Source organism: Eurytemora carolleeae, unplaced genomic scaffold, assembly GCF_000591075.1.
Source record: "Eurytemora carolleeae unplaced genomic scaffold, Eaff_2.0 scaffold84, whole genome shotgun sequence".
NCBI lineage: Eukaryota > Metazoa > Arthropoda > Copepoda > Calanoida > Temoridae > Eurytemora > Eurytemora carolleeae.
The window spans coordinates 295,528-317,583 of NW_019396074.1; the positions used below are offsets into that span (position 1 = coordinate 295,528).

Below are 22,056 nucleotides of genomic sequence, written 5' to 3' on the forward strand. Positions count from 1 at the left end.
TCTACTGCTGTCCATGAACCCTGAGTAAAGATCTACTGCTGTCCATGAACCCTGAGTAAAGATCTACTGCTGTCCATGAACCCTGAGTAAAGATCTACTGCTGTCCATGAACCCTGAGTAAAGATCTACTGCTGTCCATGAACCCTGAGTAAAGATCTACTGCTGTCCATGAACCCTGAGTAAAGATCTACTGCTGTCCATGAACCCTGAGTAAAGATCTACTGCTGTCCATGAACCCTGAGTAAAGATCTACTGCTGTCCATGAACCCTGAGTAAAGATCTACTGCTGTCCATGAACCCTGAGTAAAGATCTACTGCTGTCCATGAACCCTGAGTAAAGATCTACTGCTGTCCATGAACCCTGAGTAAAGATCTACTGCTGTCCATGAACCCTGAGTAAAGATCTACTGCTGTCCATGAACCCTGAGTAAAGATCTACTTGTTTCTATGAACCCTAAGTAAAGATCTACTTGATTCCATTAACCCAGAGTAAAGATCTACTGGTTTCCATGAACCCTAAGTAAAGATCTACTGGTTTCTATGAACCCTGAGTAAAGATCTACTGGTTTCTATGAACCCTAAGTAAAGATCTACTGGTTTCTATGAACCCTAAGTAAAGATGTACTGGTTTCCATGAACCCTGAGTGAAGATATACTGGTTCCCATGAACCCTAAGTAAAGATCTACTGGTTTCTATGAACCCTGAGTAAAGATCTACTTGATTCTATGAACCCTAAGTAAAGATCTACTGGTTTCTATGAACCCTGAGTAAAGTTTTACTGGTTTGTTGAAACCTGGAGAAGTCTAACAGCTTCATCAATCTGAAAGCTAGGAGCCCTGTACTCCATAGTATCAACCCTACCGTACACTGGGCCCTGCACACCAGTGTACGGTTCATATTTCAACGTACAATATTCTCCATATCTTGATTCTACAGTAGGGGCAAGAGCAGGAGCACAGCAAGGAGCCTCTGAGCTACCCCCGTAAATGCTTCCCTCTACACCCCTGTAGGGTCCCCCAGGGGTCCCTAGTGTGTCCCCTGAACTGTCCAGGGCGGAATCGAACCCTCTGCTCCCTCCTCCCACTGAGTTTCCAATTATCGCGTCTGGAATCTGTAAAAAATGCACTGGTTAACTATTTAACACAAGCCGAACCTTAAAATATACAAAAAAAATAAATCCTTGAATCTCTGAATTGCAAATGTGAAAAAACTCCCCTTAAACGTCGAAAGCATTGTCTTAATTGTAACATAATATCTAGCAAAACAATAATTTGAAATGTATTGCTCTGATATGGTGGCAGTTAGTTAGCAGTTGGAAACACAAAATATTCAAACATATGCTTAGAAACTTATCATTATTATAGTGTTATTGTCTAGATTATTAAGCAATTAGTTTTAGAAAAAGAAATTGTATTTAAAAAAAGGAAGATTTCAAGAAAGAATGAATTCAAGAAAATACCTTATGTTTCTTGCTCCTCACTTGATCAGGGGAGGTATAAAGATGATCAAACTCTGGTCTTTCCTGTCCTAACTCCGAGTAGAACCCTGAGCTTGGAGTAGAACAGTTCTCTCCTGTCCCAACCTCTGTGTACTGAGCCCCCTCCCCCCGTTGTACTTCATTGTACTGAACCTGAGGTCGAGTATCTGTAAACCCACCCTGAGAAGATAGTTCCTCGTCCTTCTGCTTTTTCATCTTCTCTCTCCTGTAGTTCCTCTGGATCCTCTGGATCCTCATGATTAGGGAAAACACGATCACGATCAGAATAAAGATGATCCCCAGTAGGATGATGATCACGATCATCTCGAACCCAGGGAAGGGTTCAGTGCTCCTGGGAGCCCTGTCCTCCTGCTCCAACACAACCTCGAGACCAGGATCCTGAGTACAGGTACAGGTTGAGACCTGGAGCTGGGTTCCAGGAGCGCACTCTTGCTCCGAGCATCCACAGGAGCAGGAGCTGTCATCCCAGATCCGTCCTGCGTCCAGGCAGGTTTGCTTCCCCAGGATATCTCGACACTGGCAGGAGCAGAGGTCAGCTCTGAGCTCCTGATCAAGACGGCAGGAGGACTGCTCCAGGGAGCAGGAACAGGAGCAGTCAAGGTGCTCTTCTATCTCCAGAGTAGAACACTCCTTGTCACAGGTTCCAGAGCTGATTCCACACTTGGAGAGGATTACAGGAACCTTTCTCATCCTAGATAGACAGGTAGGTAGATAGATAGATAGATATAAACTTTACCAGTTATAGAGAAAGACACATATACATGTGGTGGGTAGATAATATATGTAGATAGTATTCCGGATGGATAAGATAATAATTGAAATATTGGTTCCAATGCAAGATTGCGAAATCTCCAGAGTGTTTCAACAAACATAATGCATTTCAGTAAAATTTACGCATTTCAAAAACGTAATTTTATAGCGTGTCATGTCATGTCCGATGATAAAAAATACCCGTTGACTGATCAAAAATGAATGTGATATTTATAATTTCTCTAGAAAAAGTAGCTATTTTTGCGTATTTCTTGCAATAAGAAATAAAAGGTAAGAGGGTACCATTTAAATGGAGGGTCAATTGTAATGACTATGAGTATGACATTCCCTCTCATCTTCTTATTTTACTTTACAACCCCTTGCAGAAGAATACATTGATTTTAATATGTTCTTTGACACCCTGTATGATGAATATTTAATGCATGGAGGATGCATTCAAAGAAATATTATTAAAAAAAGAACATGGAGCACTGCCATATTGGTTGCAGAAATCCGGGAATAATATTTCCAAATTCTTGATCCATGGGAGGATTCAAGAAGAGCTGTAGATAAAAGAGATAATTTGAAAACTCTATAGATAGAACATTTTTAAGTGGATGCATGGTAAATATATAGATATACATACACAGCACAGCAAGCAAGCTATTACACATTTTTGTTAAACGGAAATCTTATTAAATCACAAAAAAACACCAATATTTCTTGTTTAAAAAAAATAAGAAGAAGTGAAGAATCAAGGAAAAAAACAAAATGGTTCTTGCTTAAAGCTTGTTTCCTTTTTGATAAATAAACATAACGTAGAAGAGAAACTCGTACCTAGTTTTCCTGGGTGTACAAGAGTGTCCGTACTGTGTACATGAACCATCACACTGCTGCACTGTTACGTATGTGGGAGTCATCTAAACAAATACAAAAATTTAAATATTTTTCAAAGATAAAGGAAGTGAGTTTTTGTCACAAACTCTACTTTTCTAATCTTTATATCTTTGCTACCCTATGTCGTAGACCTTTGATATTTCAAACTATGAATTCTGATAGACCAAATAATCGAACATTGAAATACCAAAGGTTTACATCATCAGGTTGTGAAGATATAGGGATTTGACAATTTGAGTTTGTGACAAAAACTCAATTCCTTTGACGTAAAGTAAACTGATTTTAATGAGGAATGACTCAAAAAATACCAATTATATCAATATATGTTAATCTTAAAATAGCTAAAAGATTAATAAATATTTATTTTATAATCTTAAGATAGTTAAGATTTACATACATTACTGTTTAAATTAAAAGGATTATTCCTATGTGACATTTTATTTTTTTACAATTTATTTACATAGAAAAGTTCCAAATTGCAGAATCGACTAGTTTTTAAGTTCCTATTGGAGAATCTACTAGTTTTTAGGTTCCTACTTAAAGAATTTATTAGTTTTCAAGTTCCTAATTAAAGAATCTACTAGTTTTCAAGTTCCAAATAGTAGAATCTACTAGTTTTGAAATTCCAAATTATAAAATTGACTAGTTTTTAAGATCCTAATTGAAGAATCTACTAGTTTTCAAGTTCGTAATTAAAAAATCTACTGGGTTTTAAGTTCCTATAAATAGTAGAACTGACTAGTTTTGAAGTTCCTAATTGAAGAATTTACTAGTTGTGAAGTTCTAAATTATAGAACTGACTAGTTTTCAAGTTACTCATTATAGACTCGACCAGATTTCAAGTTCCTAATTGTAGAATCTACTAGTTGTGAAGTTCTAAATTGAAGAATCAAATAGTTTTCAAGTTCCTAATTGTAGAATCTACCAGTTTTCAAGTTCCTAACTGAAGAATCTACCAGTTGTCAAGTTCCTAATTGTAGAATCTACTAGTTGTGAAGTTCTAAATTGAAGAATCAAATAGGTTTCAAGTTCTTAATTGAAGAATCTACCAGTTTTCAAGTTCCTAATTGTAGAATCTACCAGTTTTCAAGTTCATAACTGAAGAAACTACCAGTTGTCAAGTTCCTAATTGAAGAATCTACCAGTTTTCAAGTTCCTAACTGAAGAATCTACCAGTTGTCAAGTTCCTAATTGTAGAATCTACTAGTTTTGAAGTTCTAAATTGAAGAATCAAATAGTTTTCAAGTTCCTAATTGTAGAACTAATTGTGAAATATGAAACTAGAATGTATGCTGAATAGAACGGGAATTATTCTGTGTAATACGGTGTATGAAAGGATACCTTATACATATTAATTTCATGAAATTCTCTTCCAAAAATACTTATGTTTATGTTTGTTGGAAGGCTTCATTTATGTTCTAGTTACTCTAAAACACTTTTTTTTTTCTAAATATCTACTTTACGATATTTTCTGATATTTTTGCACATTGTCCTAAAATTCCCAAGTTATAGTATAAACCGTGTTTAATATTAAATTCGTGAAATGCTAAATCTTCTATGGTTTAACATGTGTTTGGGATTTTCATTCAAAAATGAGTAAATAAAACATTTGTAAAATTCGTAATAAAGAGTCCCCAACACGTTTTCATAACATTTGTGTTTGTTTATGTCAAAAGTCTGGGCTGGAACTTTACTTTGGATTAAATAGCTCTGCTCTTTTAGAAAATGTTTCTCTGCTCTAATAATTCAAAATTAATACTTAACGATCTAAAACATTAAAAAATGAGATTTGTAACGAACCTGATCTATCTGGGTTGAATTGGGCCAGGGAAGTCGAAGCAAAGTTGCTCTCGGAGCACACCCTTCTCCTGCACTAAGAGCACTCGATATATGTGCTCCTGTACAGCGGCTCTCTACTCTGTACACGCCTTCTACTGTGTTTGTACATACCTCTCCTGTACACTTCACTGTGTACATTACACTGTACAGCAGCAGGGCTAGTTCTAACCTTTTCATAGTTTATTTCTCTTGAACTTATTTTTCATAAAATTTATAAAATATCTTTCCTTTATAATAGACACTTGACGACTGACCAATTTACGTGTCATGTGATTTACAATCGGTCGGGACGAGTCGAGTCGGGTCTGGAAAAATCCGGGAGAAGGGGGGTTGGACGGCCTGGGGACCAGGGGCGTGATGCGTCCGATTTGTCGGACTGGGTCAATCCTGGACCTCTGTTCGCCGGCTGGTCCGGCCAGGGTCCGGCTGGTTCGACCATAAATCCAAATGTCTTGGCTCCTTGGTTTATAAGACGATTTCCTGGTTTACAATCGTAATTCAATCCGGTGGAAAATCTTTTGTTTGTGTTGAAGCCGCCATTATTAAGTGGTCTACGGCTTAGTTGTTGATCCTATTTATATTCTTTTAATGGAGAGATATTCCAGATTCTTGATCGCTAATGTATCACATTAGTTTCTTAAAGGAAAAGTAAACACTTTCTTAAGGGGGCAGTAAACAAAGTTTGGTTTAAAGTATAAGTTTTAGAGCTGGAATGAAACTTATAAACGCTTATAAAAAGACCCGGTTTCCTTAATTTTTCTATTTTAATTAATTTTTTCATACATATTATTTTACAAGGAAACATATAAAGGAAGAAATCATAAAAAAAGAAAGAAAATTTAAATTATTGTTCTATATCAAACTTTGATTATTTTAAGAAGCAGAATTTATAGTTTGACAAAGGTCTACGACATTGCAGGCTACACAGATGTACAGATTAAAAATTAGAATTCAAGTGCAGTGTTAAGTTTCAATTTCTGTGTGGTAAAAATTCTGTATATTTTTCCTGAATAATACTGACCATAGATGCCAGTAGAAAACATTTTGGACTTAGTTTAGTCTAGATAATTTGTGACAGAGCGCTGCGTCAACCCAAATGTACAGCTAGTGTTCTCGCGATGTCAGAGATAAAAAATAATAAAGATTATGTAAAAGCAACTGTTAATCTTCATGAAATATACCTTTTTTGTTACCGACGCATCGTCTTTGTTTACCATTATTTTTTATAGTTTTGTCAACGACTATAGATAATTTGTGTACAAGTCCTTTAAGGAAAACCAAAACAGAGAATATAAATCTTTTTTTGTTTTTAATCTTTTTAAAATTTCTCATTTGTCAGCGCCTTATTTTCATCACATTTTATAATTAACTTAAAATTCCAATTATTGCGTGGAGCATGTTTTAAAATAATATTTTATATTTTCATAATAAATGATATTTCCCAGAGAGGGACCTATGAAAGGGAATGCAGGGAAGAGGAGGGGGGGGGGGTGAATCCGGATTTAAGGAGGGGGATTTGCTAAATACATTTGAAAATCCGGTGACATTTAATTTCCTGTTATATAGCAGAAAATATAAATAAATTTGACAAACCCAGGGTTAGTTTTGACCAACTTTAGATTTGTTTTCTCTTGTTAACTAGTAAACGTATCTGGTTAGTTGGTAGCTTATTTTTCTGTTTTGTTTTTAGATTAGTAACTTATCTGTCCGTTTAACTGGTTAATCGGTAAGTTATCTATCTGTTTATATTTCTGGTTAGCTGATTATTGGTCGGGTTGTCTGGCTTTCTGGTTATTTGCCTTGGTAGCATGTTTTATCTCTGGTTATCTAACTGGCAATTTTTCTAGTTTACTGGTTATATGTTTGGTTAGCTGTTTTCTGTCTGTCTGACTCTTGTTGGTTGAACGTCTCGAGTTAAGAATAAAATTATGTTCTTCAGATTGTTTTTTGGAAAATCTTCGAGTATGGGAACATCTTCAAAGTTGTTAAAAATGTCCAAAGTGTATTTTTCAAACTATTATTGGTTTGTCATTAAATTGAAAACGGTTTGGATTTTCTTGTACAAAATAGGTTAGAAATAGTTGAATTTGCTGTTTTAACCGCCTTTGTCATCCCCCTGCAGAAAATATCTAAATCATGGTCGAACCTTGTATTTTTCCCAAACAGAGATGGATATTAATGAATGAGCTAGAAATATGTTCAACCTGTTCAACCTGCTCTGTAAGTTAGTTCCTCGAACATCACTTGTCAGATTTCCTAATTGCTTCTTCAGGTTCAAACTCAATTTTTCTAATCTCTATATATTTGCAACCTGATGTTGCAACTTGTAAACCTTTAATATTTCAAACTTATTATTTAATCTATATAATTCATACAGGTATACGACATTGAGCTGAAAGTAATAGAAATTAGAAAATCATAGTTTGTGACAAAGACCTTAATTCCTTTACAAAATTATAAAATAATTGGTGCAAATTTAATCGTAGAAATCGAAACTTTCATCTCATTAAAGATATCTTTCTTAGTAGAATCCTTTTTCATCCATTTTTTCTTTTTTCTGTTCTACCTTTCTTGATTTTATGATCATTTATCATTTATATTTTTTGGCATTTTGTTTCTTTGGCGAAGTACCTTCATGAATAATGATTCAAAATTAATTCTTTAATTTTCGCATGTTTTCCACTTGTTTTGAAGTTTTGGATAGTTATCTATAGATAGATAGATCTTTAGTTAGTCCCTATCTGTGACATGTGGATGATGGGATAATTGACTATATTTTGCAGGAGGAGGATATTTATACAGATCATCATCGTGATTATATAGGTTATACTGGCAGGTTTAGTTCAACAATGTAAACTAGAAGATAGATTTCTGTCTTTAAATTACAATAAATTGTATCAAACTTTATATAGTGTTGATATCTTTCAATCAGAACTTTTAAATTTATAATATATAAATTTGCTTTTCTTATACATAAGAGAAGCTACGAGGTCACAAAGTCCTTTTATCTTCTACTTAACTGTTTATTTCGGTGGACATGTAATAAATATCGGGTAACACGATATTCTGTAAACCTGAGGTACGTTGTACATTATTAACAACCCGTTATTCATTTGAACCGCGCTTTAAATGAATACATAGCATGATGATGACAACAAGGTAGGAATTGTAATTATATCTATTAACTTTAACTTGAAACATATAAACCTCAAATATATTAGTTGATATAGAAACTCCGTATAGTTTACTGTGAGAGAGAATTCGTTCCCTGTTTTGATAAACAGGTTGAGGATCATGCATTTAGTTTTGTTATTGATAGTTACGAGTTAGTGTCAAGAGGACATTGATAGCTTACAAGATCGCTCCCATTGGTAGTGGCATAGATAAGTTACCGGATTGTGGCTGTGTGGATCGTGTCCTGTTTGAGACATTGATAAGTCATGGGATTGTAGCTATGTGGATTGTCTCCTGTTTGAGGTACTGATCAATTAATTGCTAGTGTCTGTTTTGACATCGATAGCTAACGAGATTGCGCCCAGTGGTAGTGGCGTTGATAAGTCATGGGATTGTAGCCATGTGGATCGTCTCCTGTTTGAGGTACTGATCAATTAATTGCTAGTGTCTGTTTGCTAACGAGATTGCGCCCAGTGGTAGTGGCGTTGATAAGTCATGGGATTGTAGCCATGTGGATCGTCTCCTGTTTGAGGTACTGATCAATTAATTGCTAGTGTCTGTTTTGACATTGATAGCTAACGAGATCGCGCCAAGTGGTAGTGGCGTTGATAAGTCACGGGATATTGTAGCCGTGTGGATCGTGTCCTGTTTGAGGCATTGATAGTTCACAGGATTGTAGCCGTGTGTTCACATTGATAGTCAAGAGAATCTGATTTATTCCTGGATAGATACTGGTGAGAGAAACTGTTATGGAGTAGGGTAATTTACTACAGGCATACCCAACACTCGCTATAATTATAATTTAAATCAACATTTGAGACTATTTATATCATTTAGTTATAGTGCACTAGTATAGGGCTTTATTGTTATGAGTATAATTGAACCAACTTCAAATCGAGTTTTTTTTCACAAGAATGTGGATTAAATAAGATTGCATGGTTACAGAACTAAAAACAGAAATTATCCAATTGAAACCTTTTTATATTTTCCAGTGATCCAGCACAATAAGCTAAATATTTGAACTAAATAAGCAGGTGATTTTTCATCTAGTTTCCAGTGATCCATCACAATAAGCTAAATATTTGAACTAAATAAGCAGGTGATTTTTCATCTTTTTATATTTTCCAGTGATCCAACACAATAAGCTAAATATTTGAACTAAACAAGCAGGTGATTTTTCATCTTTTTATATTTTCCAGTGATCCAACACAATAAGCTAAATATTTGAACTAAATAAGCAGGTGATTTTTCATCTATTTTATATTTTCCAGTGATCCAGCACAATAAGCTAAATATTTGAACTAAATAAGCAGGTGATTTTTCATCTATTTTATATTTTTCAGTGATCCAGCACAATAAGCTAAATATTTGAACTAAATAAGCAGGTGATTTTTCATCTAGTTTGAATAAATTGATGATCACTCGACTTAGCGCTAACTCCAGCAAATTCCGCGTGAACAAAGCATAAATATTATACTAGCTTGGGAACCCAACGTTGTCCAGGGTACTCCCGCCGTTTACCCGCACTTGGTCGTAAATTTCAATTTTAGCTATTTTTCCCTATATAAGTCGACTTAGAATCTTAAAACTAAGCTAAGAACATTCCCGTGGTTCCCCCGAGTTATGATCGGACAAACAAACGGACAGACAAACTTAAAAAATATATATATGAATACTGCACAGTGCTTAGTATCTCATCTAAATCATCAAAAAAAAATTTTATTCAAGACACGCTAGCTCAAGCACTATACAGGACTTTGAAATTTAGATATAGCTTAAAACAAACCTGAATTCCTAGTTGGTATATATATAGTTTACATGAATGGAAAGATGTTGAACATTAGGTTTACGATACAGAGAGATAAAGCTGGGACATTTACTATTCAAGAGATATCTACGCGGTTTATCTTTCTTCATATCTATTCAATTATCTATCTATCCATCCATCTACCTATATATGTACTGAATTATCTATCTTTTTAACTTCATACATATATATTTTTTTGTCTATCTGTCTAGCCATCTATATACGTCTCACATCAATTATTGTCAATCAATCAATCTTTCTATGTTTTTAAACATCTATCTGCATTACTGTACAATTACCAACCGTTCTTGTCATCTACATAAATATTTATCTATCTTCATCAATTCAATTAACTATTTGAATAGATATCTATTTAATTACCTACCTGTGATGTCAACTATACATATCATGTATAGATCTGTCTTTATATCTATCTATCTGTCTATTCATATATTTTTCCACCTTTTCATAGATTTATCTACCGATCCATCTATCTATCCGTCTATCTAGCTATCTATCTATCTAACAACAACCACAACCTCTACTTTTAGAGGTTTTTAAATATTTTCTCCTGAAATACTTTATTTTGTATGTTTTTGTTATATTTCATAAACAAATAATTTTTTACTTTTTTACTATCTATCTATCTATATTTATCTATCTACCCATCTAACTATGTATGTAAGTTTATCTACCCCTGGCAATGTGTTATCTGTGTAAACCAAGTTTCCATGTTCCAAGTTTAGGAAATAAAATAGAATTTACATATTTTAAAGAGATTGTTTAGAGATTTGAAAATTAAAACATGGTGTTGGAAATGTGTGGTTTAAATTTAAAAAAAAAAACATTTCTCTTTAGGCACCCCTTTTCAGCTTTATATTTTGTAATCTAAATCTTATGTCAAGAAAATTGGAAATCCTATTTTATGAAGCTGCGATTTGTGTACGTGACATTTTGTTGCACATAATTGTGTGGGACCTCAAAAGTGCATCCTGAATGTGCGTTTTCATTGTGAGATCTGAATATGCGTCCTCCGTCCTCAATTTGGATCCATAATCTTTGAGAGTCCTCATTATTATTAGTGCATCCGAAAAAGTTATACGTCCTCTTTTCTATTTGTTTACATATTATACACGTCAAAACAGCTGAACTAATCAAAAATCTTCGTGGGACCTCACATGACCCAAAGAAAGTTTTATGGCGGCTGGTCAGAATTAAAAGATGTCACTCGAATAAATTTTTGTTTTATAGAAAATTCACCAAACCGGAAAATCTTCAAATTGTTTTAGTGTTATAAAGTCTTATTACAGTAACCGTGATTTCAAGTGTCTGATTCACAAGTTTATCTGATCAATAATGCTTGAGATATCAATAATCTTCTCTCTGAAAGTCGATTATCTTCAACTGTGATTTCTTTTAAAAGTAACTTACGAGATTTTGAATTAAAAACAGTACGGGGGAAACTGTCAAAATTAAACAATTGTTAAGCCACATTTTTGATCATATAAAAGTGAAACAGGTACCATTGTGAATCAGACTTTCCCGTTCCTAAAAAGAAGATTAAATGAAATTACAACAATTAATGGTTTAAAAAATTGTTTTAGGAACACATAATACTTGTGTCAAGGTTAATGAGTTTGAATTAACTATTTCTGTCTCAGCAATCGTGCTCAATACATTATTCTAAAATTACTGCAAATCTTTAAATTCTTGCAAAACTAAAACAAATTATACCGGGTCGGGGTGACGACAGCAAAATTTTGCGAAATTTCACCAAATTGAATTTAAACATTGCATCGGCGGAATTTTCCTGAATCTGAAAGAAAATGGCGACTGTCTGGGACCTATTTGAATTTAATCCAAAATGTCTACTCACGATAAAAATCTTGAAAGTTTGAATGAACTATTTTCAGAAAAAAATTAAATGTTTGATGAAAAATAAAGTTTAACAGAACGTTATCTCAGCAGCTGGATAATTGAAAAATTCCACCTAAACCCCTCAGGTTGAATAGATAGATAGATAAATGAATAGATTGATGAATTAAAGATGAAAAGATGAATAGATAGCTATATATAGCATCAAGATTCAAGGCAGCTTAAGTACAATCAGAATGATTTGAAAATTTAAAATTAGCAATTAAAATTAATAGGTATTATAGTTTTTACGGGAGGGAATAGGACAGAAGGCATTAAAATTATTTTAATCAGATAATTGTTACCTAAATTCTAGAGAAGAATTGTCATTTTATTTTGCAAAATGATCTCTAACAATAGTGAGCTTAAAGTTATACCCATCAAGAGACAAATCCGAATGCCTTAGCCTTGGTATGCAGTAGGTGTCGAATTTCTTAACAAGGATGTTTCTGCGTTTGAAAAATTGATGTTAATTAGGAATTAAAATTCTAGTTTTTGTTCCTTCCCCCCCCCCCCATTATATACCCTCGGATAAATATACGCCTGTCATGCTCCCTACGCTCCACCCATCCCTTGTTTTATGTATCTCTTTACCCTTGTATAATTATACCCCCTTGTACATATACCCCTTGTACATATACCCCTTGTAAACACCTCTTGTATTTACCACTTGTAATATATTATTCCCCTTGTATATTCCCTTGTATATACCCCTTGTATATTCCCTTGTATATACCCCTTACATATTCTCTTGTATATACTCCTAGAATATTCCCCTCATAAACACCTCTTGTATATTCCCCTTGAATATACTCCTTGTATATTCCCTTGTATATACCCCTTGTAAGATAAGACGGTTAACTCCGAACAAGAGAAAAACTTAAGTAATGATTACGTTGTAAAGTTCCTTTCGTAAACCTAAGCATAAAACAGGAGCTAATTAACAAATTAAAACAATTTTGAATTTTAGAAGTAAACGGGTTTTTCCAGTTTTTAAGAAGGCATGGTTTCGTGCATAGAGTTTATTATTGTTGGTTATTAAGGTAGATTGCATATTTGTTTCTAAAAATTAATTAAAAGTTGCCGAACCCAACATTTTGAATTAAGATCATCATTGGGTTTGAAAACCGCAAAATAGCGAAAAGATCAAATATTTTTTTCTCGATACAGCTGTTAGTACTTTTTCTTTATCCTCCCTTAGCAAGTGTAAAGAATGTTAAGTTTTTGCTAAGAAAAGTAAAAGGGCGGGAGAGGCGGGCTCCATATATACAGGATTTAAATAAGGTTTTGTTGCGTCCTTCTTAATTATACCATTATTCAGCATGTATATAATAGGCAGGGTTCACGTAGAACCAAGTATCTGGGTTCACGTAGAACCCAGTATCTGGGTTCACGTAAAACCAAGCGTCTGGGTTCACGTAGAACTACGTGAACCCATCTGAATATAAAACTTAAATTTGGGAAACATGAGCCATACATTTTTTTTATCATTTTTCACAGGGTACAGTTTACAAGGTACTGTACTGCACAGCTGACTAGAAAGGTTCACTGACTCAGAAACCACTTTTAAAAATGTAAACATGAATATCAATTTATGATTATTATCTTTTATCTCATGATGACACTTCACTATCTTTTCTGGTTAGTATAGCAGAAGTAAATTCCTGACCCCCATCCCCCGGCATAGAACCAGCCCCCCCCCCACCTCCAAGAACCAGGCCACCCCATTTACACTTTTTGTCCTATATCTGTCAAAATAGATATGATAACGACGTTATGTAACGGCTAAACATTAGTGGACTCCTACTAACATATTAAGCAGTTAAAGGAAGGGTGGGTTGGCAGATCTTCAGGGTCTGAAATACAATCCTCGGGTCTGGAGTACAACTAGGGTGTGGAGAACAATTCAATGGTCTGGAGTACACTCATATTATCTGGAGTACTATTCTAGGGTCTGGAGTACAATCCTAGGGTCTGGAGAACAATCCAACGGTTTGGAGTACAATTCTAGAGTCTGTAGTATATACAATATCCTACGGTCTGGAGTACAATCCTATAGGGTATGGAGTATAATTCTAGGTTTCTGGAGTACAATCCTAGGGTCTGTAGTACAATCCTAGGGTCTGGAGTATAATCCTATAGGGTCTGGAGTAAGATCCTAGGGTCTGGAGTACAATCCTAGGATCTGGAGTAAAATCCTAGGGTATGGAGTACAATCCTAGGGTCTGTAGAACAATCCTAGGGTCTGGAGTATAATCCTATAGGGTCTGGAGTAAAATCCTTGGGTCTGGAGTAAAATCCTAGGGTCTGGAGTACAATCCTATGGTCTGGAGTATAATCATATAGGAAATGGAGTTCAATCCTAGGGTCTGGAGTATAATCCTATAGGGTCTGGAGTATAATCCTATAGGGTATGGAGTACAATCCTAGGGTCTGGAGTATAATCATATAGGAAATGGAGTTCAATCCTAGGGTCTGGAGTATAATCCTATAGGGTCTGGAGTATAATCCTATAGGGTATGGAGTACAATCCTAGGGTCTGGAGTACAATCCTATAGGGTCTGGAGTATAATCCTATATGGTATGGAGTACAATCCTAGGGGAGTATAATCCTATAGTGTCTGAAGTAAAATCCTAGGGTCTGGAGTACAATCCTAGGGTCTGGAGTATAATCCTATAGGGTCTGGAGTATAATCTTATAGAGTATGGAGTACAATCCTAGAGCCTGGAGTACAATTCTATAGGGTATGGAGTACAATCCTAGGGTCTGGAGTACAATCCTAGGGTCCGTAGTACAATCCTAGGGTCTGGAGTATAATCCTATAGGGTATGGAGTACAATGTAAAAAGGACTTAGAATAAAGATAATCAAGTTACGTCTTCGTTATATCAAAAATTAAAAAAAATATAAATGCTATACAATTTTAATTATATTCTTTTAGCATTTCTTGAAACATTTTCTTGATGAATAGCAAACCTCTTGTCGACCATAAGTTTTTATCATTTTCTAAAAATGGACCGGTAAGAAATTACTTTTAAGTATCTTCTTGCAATATTTAATATAATTTTGATAATGTACTTTATCATAGCAACAGACTTGACTAACCAAAATCATAATTAAACGACTTATTTGTACTAAGCAGAGTGTTTTTTATTAATGTCTTAAATATTTTTTTGCAAGATTTTAACATTCCGCAATTTTTAATTCAATATTTATTTTTAAACCGAGACTGTTTGAATCATATTATTCAACAATCGGCTAAATCTGTTTTTTTTTTGGGGGGGGGGGGTTTTTAAAATTATAAAAAACCCGTTTTTTTTTGTGGCAATTTTAGACCAAAATGTATTAAAAGTTATGAAATCTTTATTTCTTCCATCCTGAGCGAGCTGCAGCGCGGCGTTGTCTATATGGTTAACCTGGAGAATATCAATATATATATAATATGATATATAATTATACCAAGTATTCAACTGTATATCATGATTAAATGGATGAATTTCTATTTAACGTTTAAATTATCTCAACCTAATGTAAAACAGGGGTAAACCACCTTTACATTGATTTTGCAGGATGTAAGGGGTGGGGGGGTAGATAAATCCAATATTATAAATTCAAATTATAGATTTTTGTTTTTACTGTCCATTCCTGATTCCAACTATTTCTTGTATAATAACACACGCCCAAACCAGTTCATAAATTTAGGGTAAATTGACATCTTCATGTCTTATCTACTTTTCTACATAACTTCATTTCGTATCTACCTTTCTAAATATCCTCATTTCTAAAAACTGTTCTTCATATCTTCATTTCTTATCTACTTTTCTACATACCTTGATTTTTATCTACCTTTCTACATATTTTCATGTCTTATCTACTTTTCTACATATCTTCATTTCTTATCTACTTTTCTATATATCTTCAATTCTTATATACCTTTCTACATATTTTCATGTCTTATCTACTTTTCTACATTTCTTCATTTCTTATCTACTTTTCTACATATCTTCATTACTTATTTACTTTTCTACATATCTTCATGTCTTATCTACTTTTCTACATATCTTCATGTCTTATCTACTTTTCTTCATATCTTCATTTCTTATCTACTTTTAAACATATCTTCATGTCTTATCTACTTTTCTACATTTCTTCATTTCTTATCTACTTTTCTACATATCTTCATTTCTTATCTACCTTTCAACATATCTTCATTTCTCCCTCCTAACACAGTTTCCTTCTGCTAAATTCTGCCATGAACCATAAATATGATAAGTGGGTTTACCCCCTGCCTTCCCACCAAATTAAAACCCTCGCCCCGGGGACATAAAATGGTTAAGATTCCACCCTTTTTTGGACATCATAGATCTCTCATATGATCGTGCTTAATTCAGTAATTATAATTTAGCTTTCATCTTTGTCCAAAAAGAATTCATTTCTTATCTACTTTTCTACATATCTTCATCTCTATATATTCTTATCTTTCTTTCTACATATATAAATCTTCTTATCTATCTTTCTATATATCTAATCTTTATACCTTCTTTTTTACTTTTCTACATAGCTTTATCTCTACATCTTCCTATCTCTGGTTTTATATTTCTTTATTATAGTTCTAGGAAAACTAAGATATTTCATGATTTCCTATTCTTCTATAGAGCTTGTAAATAATTCACTAGAACTCCGTGTCCTGACACCTCATTAATATGAACCATCCCTTTATATAATCATTGTAAAAATACCGTGACATGATAAGTGAATAGACCTTTTAAATCTCCGTCTACACTTAATGGTATATCTATTTATCTATTTATCTATTTATCACTCTATCTAATAATCTCATAAATCATAAAATCAATATTTTTTTCCTTGTCTATAAGGCCTCTGTAGATATAATCTATAGATTAACTAATTTAAGCTCAAAGCTTAGCACCTTCTCCCACTCCAAGGCATGCCCCCCCCCTTCTAAGCACCGTATTCTTATGCAATATCCAAAGCTATTTAGCCAGCTGAAAACTAATATTCATAAAGCCAACTCTTTCCCAAAAATCCCAGAATTTACGTGATTTTTCTGTTTAATATAAAATCAATCTGTGAATCATAAATTCATAAATCTGATAATTTTGGGAATTTAAAAAAAATTGCGCGCATGAATAGTTTGCCACAATTTCCCCTTTTTAGAATTTCTTTACGAAAACTTTTAACTGACATCGAAACGTTTCTTCAATGATAGTGAATTTATTTTTACTTTCTAGTCCCAAGCTTCCTTGAATTATGCTGAAATAATTCAAAATTCTTTTTGTTAAAAATCTAATTTCTGTTTTCCTTTTGTCTGTCTGTCCAACAACTCTTTGCTTTTGAAGTTTTTCTCCTTCTTTTAAACAATAGGCGATGATGAACTAGTTGTAGAAGTTTAGAAAACCAGAGATTTACAATTGAACATTTATCAACTCCTGTGATACGTAAAATGTGCAAAAAATTTGACTTTCAAAAATTCTGAATGCTATTTATTTCATTTCCCTCTCCCTTAGTTTTAAATATTTTCTTTCTTTGAAATAAAAAAAAAATAAAAAGTCAATTATGCGAAAAAGAGGGTTCAAAAATTCTCTCTCTCTCTCTCTCTCTCTCTCTCTCTCTCTCTCTCTATCTCTCTCTCTCTCTCTCTCTCTCTCTCTCTCTCTCTCTCTCTCTCTCTCTCTCTCTCTCTCTCTCTCTCTCTCTCTCTCTCTCTCTCTCTCTCTCTCTCTCTCTCTCTCTCTCTCTCTCTCTCTCTCTCTCTCTCTCTCTCTCTCTCTCTCTCTCTCTCTCTCTCTCTCTCTCTCTCTCTCTCTCTCTCTCTCTCTCTCTCTCTCTCTCTCTCTCTCTCTCNGGGGGTTAGGGGTGTATCCAAGGAATTTGAAGGAGGTGTGTTTTGTAACGTTTTTAAAGGTTCAATCACCTTAATTAGATATTTATGGATTTATGGGCGTCGGATGAAACCCGAAATATCAAGTAGCGAAATTTGATAGGATCAGCCATCATATTTAGATGTTAGGTAAGAAACATGTAAAATTTACGATACGGAAGTATACACTATACTCATAAACAATGATTTGATCAAAACTTTTTATCACGTAAAACATTTACATAGCTGAAGTATAAAGGGACAACATAACCAACTTAAACAATCCCGAGAAATAATACCTAGAGTTTAAGTTGCATTGGAATTATCATATTTTATCAGATTGTATAAACTGATCTAGACTATGCTGGGTGTCCCACGAAACATAACAATTTAAAGATAATTAAAAAAGGGGGAAATCAAAAAATGTCACGACTTACAATGGGGTATACCTCTTCAGAAGAAGGTATTAATGCTAAGACAAGTTTGAGGTTGTTTAATAAATTTAAATCTGGATACTTACGTTTACTTTAAAAATTGCAAAAAAGGCAGACCACTTTTTGAAAATCCCAGTATTTGGGTCAATTGATGCCGATGATTATTTTTTATGAAGTTAAAACATATAAACTCTNTTATCCGGTAGGGTGGGAACGAGAGAGCGGACAGAAATGAGTTGATCGATATAATTACGCCTTTTTAGACCTCATGATGTTTTGATGAATATAAAACGAATAAAACTCCTTTATGGTTTGCTGGGATATAGCTGGGATAGGCGTTAACCTTATATTTTAAATAGACTGTTCACTCTTCTTATATTTAGGATAAGGAGTTAAGGAGATTGAAGGCAATTAATACGGCTGTTATTGATCATGTTGGATGGGAGAAAAACTTACAGAAGGAAGATAAGAGATGAGGATCGAATACAGAGAAAATGAATTTAATTAAAAGGATCAAGAATATGGGAAATAAAGCTGGAAAAAGCAAGAATATGGGAAAATAAAAAGTATAAAAGCAGGAATATTGGAAGATAAAAAGGATAAAAGCGTGAATATGGGAAAATATAAAGGATAAAAGCGTGAATATGGGAAAATAAAATTTTCTTCAACATATTTTATCCTTTCCATAGTTCTATTTAGAATTTCAATTATCGTTTTCTTTTATTCGGGCTATTCTTTTAATGCAGTTCATATTTTCATTTGACAATCATCATATTTAAAATAGGATTAAGCTCTAAGCAAAGGATTGTTTGAAAACTTTATTGAATTAAATTTAAGCAAATAAACAATATTTACAACGTTGAATAAATAATATTTATAACTTTAAATAAAAAATATTTAAATCTCTTGAATAAAGTAAATATTTGTAGTGCTAATCTATCGGTTTAACGGGTTTAGGAACATCTATACATAAATATCAATATATAACGTACATATTATTAAATCAAATTGCGAAATTTCCTTAACGTTTTACGAAAACCAACATTGAGTAAAAAATTTGGAAAATGGCAAAAGGTTTTTCAATCCTAAAAGAAGCCGTAGGCTACATTTGTTGTGTAATACGTGTTGGGCCGACTCTACACTAGAAAGTCCAGACTGGATAGTACGAGTGAATGAATATAAAGCACTTGTTGCATGCAAAATTCTAGAGTAAAATATGTTTTCATTTTTATTAATTCCCAACTGAATGGTTTCAGTGGGAGCAAACATGATTGATATTAAACTAATTTTCCGACCAAAAACATCAGCAACAAAAAGGTTCAAATAATAATTTAATAATAATTTAAATAATTTAAAATTGTCTGGTGTGTTTCCTTTTATAATTAAAGCAGATTTTGAAGTTATTTTCCAAATTTGATTTTCAAAAATATAAAATAGGGTAAATATATATATTTTTATGTCTAAATAAAGGAAAACGTAAGTTTTCGTCATTTCTTTTAAATTCTTTAAAAAATTACAAAAGATCTGATTAAATGATTGTTTGATAAAGCCCTGATATATTGATTGTACATTTCTGGAAGGAATTCATATATTTATGTCAGTATTATTCTGGGATTATCCTTTCCACAGACAGGCAAACAGACAGACAGACAGGTTCACAGATGTGAAAATTGTTCTCTTCTAATCTACCCTAGGAACCCCCCCCCTCCCCCCACAAAAAGTTCAGTTATGTGCTCTAGCGACAACCTTATAACAATGTACAGAAAACAGTGGAATAGGAAGACGACATTATAGCAATAAATGAATGATTTGATTTTGTTTTAAAGCAAATAGTTTTACTAGACGCCTATTAAATCACTACTTTAGTGATCTGGGTCTGTTTCAACGGCACAATTGTTGTATCTCAAGTTCATTAGGCCTTTTAAACTTATAACTTGAGACTAAAATCCGTCTTCCTATTCCAGAGTTTTCTGGTTATAACTGTATATAAAAAAATAGTTAAAAATTACACTTTCAAAAAATATTAGATTAAACGGGATTAAATTAATCCATGGATAATAGACCAAAATAATACAAAATACGTAAAACCAAAATACGTGAAGTTACATGTTTTTGTATCATAAAGGAAAGAAGAATCAGATTAGGTTTCCCGTGCTGAGAGAATGAGTAAGTTTGACAAAATATCATCATTTTAAAAGAGAATTTTTCTTCAAGAGAGAAACTACAGAAACTGGGTAAATATTCAAGCTACCAGTTTAGGTGACAAATGAGGGTTAGACTTCTTACATATTCTTGATGGGGGGGGGGGGNGATATCCAGTTTCAGAGATAGATGTGAACCCAAGCTTACAAATGTATTATTCTTGGGTTATTTTTGACATTTTCGGTTAATTTTCAGATTTGGTTTGTTTTGAATTCTTTGATAATAATATTTACAGCTACTTTACAGGAATATATAGACCGAAGGAAAATTAAGAAAATAAGGTTTTGAACAATATTTTATTCCTTTTTTGAGAAATTATGAAAGTTTCTTGAAATTTGTTTGTTTGTTTGTTTATTTACGTTAATTACACACCAATTAGAAATGTAATGCTTATTAAATTTGTTGGCACATAATGTGTTCTTTTGCTGATATTTCTAGGTTAATAATTTTAGATTCTAATTATTTTATTACAGTGTAAGATTACATTTAAAATTTAGGCATAATACTTTTTAAAACTGTTTCAAATTTACAAAGTTTTGCAGCAAAATTATTTTTATTTATTTAAAATATTTTTAAAGAATTAACTTCATCGTCTAAACTATAAATCCCCTAACACCCATCAGTCAAAAGTTCTAATTTCATCCCTCACTTACATCCTGCTCCCCCCCCACATTCACTCACCCCCCTCTTCTTAAAATCCACTCACCCCCCCCAGCCCCCTCTTCCCACAGCTTCCCCTTTCAACATTTCACCTTTTTTAACCTTATCCTTCTTTTTTTAACCATATTCTTCTTCTTTTAACCTTATTCTTCTTCTTTTAACCTTATTCTTCTTCTTACAACCTTATCCTTCTTCTTCTATCTCTATCCTTCATCTTCCAATCTTAAACTTCTTCTTCCAACCTTATCCTTCTTCTTCCACCTTATCCTTATTCTTCTTCTGTCAACCTTTTCCTTCTTTTTCTAACCCTATCCTTCTTCTTCTTCCAACCTTAACCTTCTTCTTCCAACCTTATCCTTCTTCTTCCAACCTTATCATTCTTCTTCTTCCAACCTTAACCTTCTTCTTCCAACCTTATACTTCTTCTTCTTCCAACCTTATCCTTCTTCCTCTTCCAACCTTATCCTCCTTCTTCCCACCTGATCTTTCTTATTCCAGCCTTATCCTTCTTCTTCCACCTTATCCTTATTCTTCTTCTGTCAACCTTATCCTTCTTTTCTAATCCTATCCTTCTTCTTCTTCCAACCTTAACCTTCTTCTTCCAACCTTATTCTTCTTCTCCCAACCTTGTCCTTCTTCTTCCAACCTTATCCTTCTTCTTCCAGCCTTATCCTTCTTCTCCCAACCTTGTCCTTCTTCTTCCAACCTTATCCTTCTTCTTCCAACCTTATCCTTCTTCTTCCAACCTTATCCTGTCCTTCTTCTTCCAACCTTATCCTTCTTCTTCCAGCCTTATCCTTCTTCTCCCAACCTTGTCCTTCTTCTTCCAACCTTATCCTTCTTCTTCCAACCTTATCCTTCTTCTTCCAACCTTATCCTTCTTCTTCTTCCAACCTTATCCTTCTTCTTCCCACCTTATCCTTCTTCTTCCAACCTTATACTTCGTCTTCCAACCTTAACCTTCTTCTTCCAACCTTATCCTTCTTCTTCCAACCTTAT

The 22,056-nt window shown here is 33.7% G+C and overlaps 1 protein-coding gene across 1 annotated transcript; it reads right to left on the minus strand.

Annotated features, from left to right (window-relative positions):
• Positions 1 to 6: 6 nt before the first annotated feature.
• LOC111714050 (uncharacterized) lies at positions 7 to 5,434 on the minus strand. Its single transcript, XM_023489066.1, has 4 exons — positions 4,947 to 5,434; positions 3,087 to 3,169; positions 1,461 to 2,190; positions 7 to 1,112 (listed from the first exon to the last, which is right to left on the minus strand). The coding sequence occupies exons 1-4, from the start codon at positions 5,160 to 5,162 to the stop codon at positions 777 to 779; spliced, it is 1,365 nt and encodes a 454-aa protein (XP_023344834.1). The 5' UTR covers positions 5,163 to 5,434; the 3' UTR covers positions 7 to 776.
• Between the last annotated feature and the right edge of the window lie 16,622 nt (positions 5,435 to 22,056).